This window comes from Phoxinus phoxinus, assembly GCF_949152265.1.
Source record: "Phoxinus phoxinus genome assembly, chromosome: 10".
NCBI classification, from domain to species: domain Eukaryota; kingdom Metazoa; phylum Chordata; class Actinopteri; order Cypriniformes; family Leuciscidae; genus Phoxinus; species Phoxinus phoxinus.
The window spans coordinates 14,539,926-14,547,270 of NC_136885.1; the positions used below are offsets into that span (position 1 = coordinate 14,539,926).

At 39.2% G+C, this 7,345-nt stretch overlaps 1 protein-coding gene across 4 annotated transcripts in view; it reads left to right on the forward strand.

The window, feature by feature from the left end:
• creb5b (cAMP responsive element binding protein 5b) overlaps positions 1-543 on the forward strand; it is an 88,323-nt gene extending 87,780 nt beyond the window's left edge. For all 4 annotated transcript variants that reach the window (XM_079626877.1, XM_079626878.1, XM_079626879.1 and 1 more), the window contains one exon: positions 278-543. In XM_079626877.1, the coding sequence (XP_079483003.1) occupies positions 278-402 (125 nt within the window). In that variant the 3' untranslated portion in view covers positions 403-543. The remainder of the gene's footprint in view (positions 1-277) is intronic.
• Positions 544-7,345: the final 6,802 nt, after the last annotated feature.

A 7,345-nucleotide genomic window follows, 5' to 3' on the forward strand; every position in this document is an offset into this window, starting at 1 on the left:
TAAGTTTTGGACACGGATGAATGGATGGATGGATACATGGATAGACAGACATATGGATGGATGGACAGATAGAAAATTCTACAGATGGATCGATGGAAGGAAACACAGATGGACAGCAATACAGATGGATAGATAGACATATGGATGGAAGGATGATTGGATTGATGGATGGATTGAGTGATGAACAGATGTGACTGGCAGACAGACGGATATGGACAGATGTCAGACAGCTGGACGCGCACACACACACATCTTCATCTCTCCTCTTGTCCCTCAGGTCCAGAGAGCAGTCCGGCAGGGAGTCCCACCCCTGTAACCCAGCAGCAAGTCATCCAGCACAATACCATCACCACCTCCAGCACGGGACCCAATCACCGCACAGATATTAACCCCATCCACTAGAGACTCGACCCCCTGACGACACCCCATCCCCCCTTACACGCTGGACATCCCGACTGCAAACTCTGGACAGACACACACCTCTGTGCCTCTGTGGCAGCTTTTTCGTCTGTTTGTCATTTGTATATGTAAACTGATTACCATTTTGTTTAGTTCTGTGCTTTATGTCACCATTTGAGTCCGCTTAAAAAAAGGGAGTCGGCATAATTCATCGGGCACCATCTCGCTTGTCAAGAACATCACTGATGGGTTGTCGTGAATACACGACTGCAACATCTGTTCCTGGATTACTACTGGACAACTGCCTTTACAAATTGCAAAATTCGGATAGCTGGAGAGCGTTTGCTATGAATTTTCCATTGCCAAAAAGATTCTGTTTATTGTTATAACAACTACTCTCACATTCCCCTTTTTATCTAATTCAAAAGGATAAATTAGGAAGGCCGGTCTCCAACAGGGAATTCGTAATGAAAGTAACCTGAAGCAATATGAATCTGATTGTGTTCACTTGCTCAGTCTGACCAGAATTTAGATCAGATTAAGTTCAACCTATTGGCTCCTTTCATTTCAGATGTCATTTCAAAAGTTATCTTTTTTAAAACAAAACAGCTTCGACTCCTTCGCTGGTACAGATCATGTAAATGGAATGCATTTATCAAGCTCACACAGGCTCCTGTGAGCATATGCCCCGCTGAACGTGTGTGAGATTTCAGAGTATTCCCAAAGTGCTGAGATCACAGCTGCAATCATGTAGCACCAGGAAAACATCTAACTTGGCGTTTAAGTCCGAATGTTTTAGAAGATGCCATCAGCTGTTTCATTTTAAGATGGTGCAACTTCTGGTCAGATTTACCCCTGGTCCTCATTAGTTTGCACACTTCTTTTACTGGCAGTCATTTCAGTATCTGTTTCGGATCAGAGAGTGGACTAAGTATTATGCACATTCTTGAGTATTTTTTTATACATGTAATATACTCATAGATGGGCCTTCCAACCCTGTCCAAAATGCTCCTCAAGTGCATCTTGCACCAGAATAATGCCATGGAAAACTTTTGGAAGGATTTTGCTTCACCTGAGGCTATGGAAAACTTCCACGTGAGCCAAATGCGTTGTTAAATGCTACTTCAAATCAGCTTTCGTTTTGGCTCAAAGTATTGTTTAGATCTTCCTCAGGCATTCTGACTGTGAGATCAATTTAATTTAATAGGATTTATTGTGATAGGATATATTTCGATGCATCCCAGTTTAAAGTTCTGGTTTGTTTGCTGCCTAGGAAATCACGAGGCTTCCTTCTTGACATGGACCAAGGTCAATTCTGCACTTGAATATAGTCCCTACGAAACTGTCAAACCCCTAAAGGTTCTGGAAATGTGCTGTTAAATTGGAGATGTTAGTATACAGCCAGCATCTCACTGTAAGGGGCCGTTCACAAAAGAACACGTTCTTGCGTTTAAAGCGCTGGATTAAGCACGAATGGTGTGGAAAAGAATGCAGGTTTTTGAGACGCATTTTTGAAAGTTGAACTGCTTACAACTTGACGCGGCATCGAGTATCCGTGTAGCAGATGTTTACATTGAAAAATAAAGGGTGCGTCTCAATCAGCTCCCAAGTTTAGTAGTCAGGGCACTGATCGGGGAGTCTGCCATTTTAAGGGCCACTTCCAGTGCACTGGAACGTTCGCTCCCTAAAAAAAGCCAGTGGTGGCGTTTTAAAATGCAAGTACAGTATGTTGTCGGAAACGTCCCAATGTGGAGTGAGTCAGGGTTCTTAGTAGTGCCCGAATTTGTGTAAACAACATACACTCATTCACAACCTAGGGAGCTGATTGCCCAGACAGCAACATAGTGTACCAGAGTACCAGTTGTGGGCCGGATCTGGGCCGACACTATGTTGCTGTCTGGGTGAGATGCCCCCAAATAAATAAAGTAAAAACGCGTTCTGTGTGAACCGGCCCTAATAATGACATTCCAATGTGTACTTGTGCCCTTTGTGTAATTTTAAGGGATGTGTGTGCAAAGTCCCGTATACCTCATGAGTGTATGATGGGCTGTAAGATGGCCCATTAGATTTTTGGATGGATAGATTTTCACTTACATGAAATCCTAAATCCCTTTAAGGCTGTGACACACCAAACTGGCATCAACGAACTAGCGGCGACAAAAGCCGACATTGTTTTCGCCTTGCGTCTGCCGCTCGAACACACCGCAAAGACTAAAGCCAATGGCCAACTAGCATGTACGTTCTGTGAGAGGAAATAACTTTCCATACCAGCAGTTGGCAGTCTGTATTCGTCATTCAAAAAGGGAAACCGGAACTAGGACTGCTGGAATACAAAACGCAAACAAAGCAGCGCTTGCTTACCATTTTGAAATTTGAATCATGTTGATCACTTTCTTCATTCCGGACGGTCATGTTTTTATGAAAATATTTGCATATTGGAATGCAAATTTACACGATGTAAAATAAGAAGAGCCTTATGTGTGTGCACTCTTGACTTTGTCAATTATCTTCTCGGGCACTGGTTCCTTAAGCCGAACAGCCAATCAGAGTGATCTATTTCACAGACTGCCCTACACAGATTCAACATGCTCAATCGGCCAAAAATCCGTCGATGGGGTCCAACTAAAAACTGAGCTGACAGATGTGTCGGCTTGGTATGTTACGGCCTTTAGTCCTGTTGTTCTTGTTCAACTGCAAATAATGATGCAATTTGGTCCACTTTTGTTTTTCTCTGCTGCGAAAATGTAGCGTTTTACTATTTCTTCGCAGGTACTGATCTAGACCGATCTAGACACTGCTTTCCAAATGTCACTATGTGCCTGAATATGTCTTAAATACTCACATAGCGAAGAATGTCAGCCCTTAGTAATACCTTTATCAGTACATTTATTTTCAATTCAGGTTGAACTTCAAGGCCTTGACGTTGTTTAGCTTTTTTGTAATGACTAATTACTCGTGTTTTAATGCAGACACTGTTTTGTTTTTGGACTCTTTTTGGTGTTTATGGACTCTTTTACCTTCTTCAACCAAGGAGGCCTGTGATGAGAACACAGGCCAGCTGGACATGTATTAGCGTCATGTGGAGAGATGCACCAAAATGTTTCCCCTCTGCCGAAAAAGGGCCTTTCTTCCAGCAGCTAAGCTCAGAACTCTGTTTCATGTTTTTCACAGTTTGTAGAGGATATTTCATCCCTCTTAAATGGAACATATTGATTCCCACCGCCTTTCCTCGCAGCACTGTGTTTGGAACATGAGTGTGCAAAACGACCTCCACATTGAGAGGTGGAAATCTTGTAGCTGTCTATGCACTTTGACCTCTGCGCAGCAGAGGATGGAATAGCCATATAGAAGACTCAGCGATTCCCAGTTCCCACACCAGCGAGAGCCAGCCACTGTCAATCTATGGAGCAATGCAACTTGTGTGGGCCTACCGGGACGGAGCCCGGAATGGGTCGCCCCAAAGAAGGACACGATTTAAACCCTGAAGGCTTGGGTTTGGCGGGCGTTCAGTACGGTGCTCCTGTAGCTTTAAGACTTTAAATTGTCCCTATAGAGAAACCCTGTTTTTCACACTGTGAAATGGGTGACATCAAGGTGAACTGAAAATATATTGTGCTTTTATTGTTGATTTTGTTGGACCTTTCGGTAGATTGGTTGTTTCCCAACACCTTAAAAGGATAGTTCACCCAAAAATGAACATCATTGTCTCATCATTTACTCACCCTCACGTCGTTTCAAAACTCGTATAATTACCTTTATTCGGCACAACACACTTTTAGGAATGTATTTGCTTGTTTTGTCAGAACAATGAAAGTCAATGGGGTCCAAAAAGCTCCAAAAAGGACATAAAGGTAGTGTAAAAGTAATCCAAACATATGCGATATGATTAATTTGTAAAATGAATAGAGTGACATTAAAGTGCTTATTCACTCTCAAATCAACTCAACTCACTGTACAGAGCCCAAATCAAATATTGCAATGCGTCAGTAACATCAAACCTCATTGGTTCCTGTGTCATGACATCACGTGGCTCATAAGAACCAATGAGGTTTGATATCACTGACGAGCCAACATATTTAATAAACGATTTACTACCTTTATGCTCTTTTTAAAGCTTTAAACATTTGGACCCCATTGACTTTCATAGACAAAAAACATTGAGACATTCTACACAACATGTTCTTTTGTCTTCTGCAGATAAAAGTAATTCAGTCTGGAACAGCACAAGCGTGTGTAATGGTGCGGTCACAGTTTTTCTGCTAACTGAATAAATGTAAATTTCAATAACAATCTATAGGAATTTTGCATGTGTTCTGGAAATCCAGAATTAGCAGAATCATGATTCGCCACGTTGACCAACACAAAGTTGCTTGGGTTGAAATTGCCAATAGCCTAGAGATGTATGAAGCACAACTCATACAGAAGTCAATAAACAATGGACCTTTTTCCCCCCGCAAAATTTTGCTGATGTGATGATAGATTTTTTTGGGGTGAACTATCCCTTTAAGTATATTCAACATTCATTGTTCTTTTGTGCATGTAGCATCATAATCTGGTTTCAAATGGGATTCAGATGACCACATGAGGTGCGAGTTTCAATGTTTTGGGATTGTGAGCTTGAAGGTTAACTTGAGATCTGTGTATGCATGCATTTTCACTCCCATTGTCATCTCAGACCTCACACTCACAAGTTTTGCATTGTTTAGCCCAACATTATGATGTAATAATATGGTGGGAGGGGCCTGCTAAACAGCAGTTTGCATCTTCAGGACTGAAAACAGTTGCATTATATTTCATCTCCTGCGTCTTTACATTTCAAAGCAAGGTGGTCAGGAGCGCATCTACGCACAGCCACGTCATCTCTTACCCAAGCAACATAACACAACGCATTAAACTGGAAATATTTCAGTTGCTCTCATTGAGTAACAGACATTAATCTCAAATTGTTGATTTGGCACCAGTCCCTGTTAGGATGGGTGGATGGATGACTTTTGTAATAGCATTCTTATAAAACGGAGGAAGATTTTTGTGTGTGTGCCTGGGTATATGTGTGCTTTTGTGTGCATAGTTTTTTTTTTTTTTTTTTTTTTTAGGTGGAGGACAATGAATACACATTAATAAAACTATAATTGTATCATTGCAACAAAACTATAAATATTGTATAAATTCTCATACATTTTTGTAATCTTGTTCATGTAATGCAACCACCTTTCTTTTTGAAAGGAGTACATGTTTGGTACTTGTTTGTAAATAATGTTTGCATAGCACTTGCCGTCTTCAAATGTTCGCCTGTTCATTTTCGGAGCTGAAACATTGTAATGTTTGTTACGCATATTGAATTCATGAATTCACACACGCTTGCATAACTTTGTATATTTTATATGTTTATTAATGCCTTGAACAGTTTGTGTTTATGCAAATGTACAGATGTGAGATCACAACAGCTATATTACAATATGAAAATAAAGCACTTGTTCTGTAACAAAGCCAATTCATGATTTGTCACAAAATGCAGCTTGTGTGTGTCACACACTGTCAAAGTGTCATAATATATATTGCATAGTATTTGTCATAATCTTAATTATTCCAAATTTTTGACTGTATTTATACACATTTCATATTGCAATTTAAAGCAAAAAATATTTTATTCAATATTTATGCTCTATTTTTTTGACCATTTAAAATACTGGACCTCTGGTTGACAGTTTTGGTGAACATACATTACTAGATTTATATATACAAAAGATATACATCAAGAACCTATATGATACACCATGTTGATAATCGTTCATTTTAATGGGTCATAAAAAGCAAACAAGCATTGGATGACATGAAATGAAGCCCTATAGTGAGTGAGGGCAGAATTATGCAAATATATTAAATTACCTGCATAATAATTAGAAATTAAGCCTTAAAATGCTATTAGGCTATATTCCTAGGATGAGAAATATTTTAATATTGAAAAATGTCAGAATATTACTAACAGCCATGTAAATTGGTTGACACACTGAATGACACCAGTGATGTTAAATCTGGCTGTGCCTGCCGATAGTAACACATACTGGTGCAAATTACTATTTATATGCAGATTACCATAGATCACAATATAGAGACAATAACATTATTCCAATTTATGAGTGTGCCATTTACTTATTGTAATGTATGAATAATAATAATAATAATTAGGTAATTAGGTTGCAAAAATGTTTTTATCCACACTCTGAAAAACCTTAAACTTATGGTCAACAACCAGGTATGTTCGAATTGACATAAAATAACTAAGTAAAATCTCGCATGAAGTAGGATAATACAAGCGTCATTCTACATTTTTTAAACCGCATTCACCTTCTTATTGACTACCAATCAGACACGTTTAGTTTTATACAGTCATCTGTCGCCCCCTGTCGGACACACAGAGGAAATGCTGTCAAAATACGGAGGAAACAAACGGCAGAGAAAATGTATTAAAGAGAGTTAATTAAATATAAATGCATTTAATTTCACGGAATGTTGTGCTATTTTCAACTATATTTAACTTATTCTGTTAATATCACTCCTAAAACAAAATGAATCGGCTTCCTTCCTGTGGAGGCAGGTCTGTACCTTTCACGAATGTTTACCTCTGTATCATTTCCTTTTTATGGTTTCGTTCTCACCTCCTGTGTGCACTGAAGCGCATAAGGCTTTTGTTCTACAGTACAGCTTTGCACGTATCATCAGAAAAATAACATGAACATTACAATAAAGCTACTGAAATGGTCTCACCATTATTACATGTTTACTAGTTAGGCTATTGTAAATACGATGGATGGCGAATTTGAACATGAAGCATCAGAAAAGTATAGCTAGATAACGTCAACTAAAAGTACATAACGTCAACTAAAAGTACTGATCACACAGAATAGATAAAAACATCCATATGGGTTCAAAAAGACAAGACAAAAAG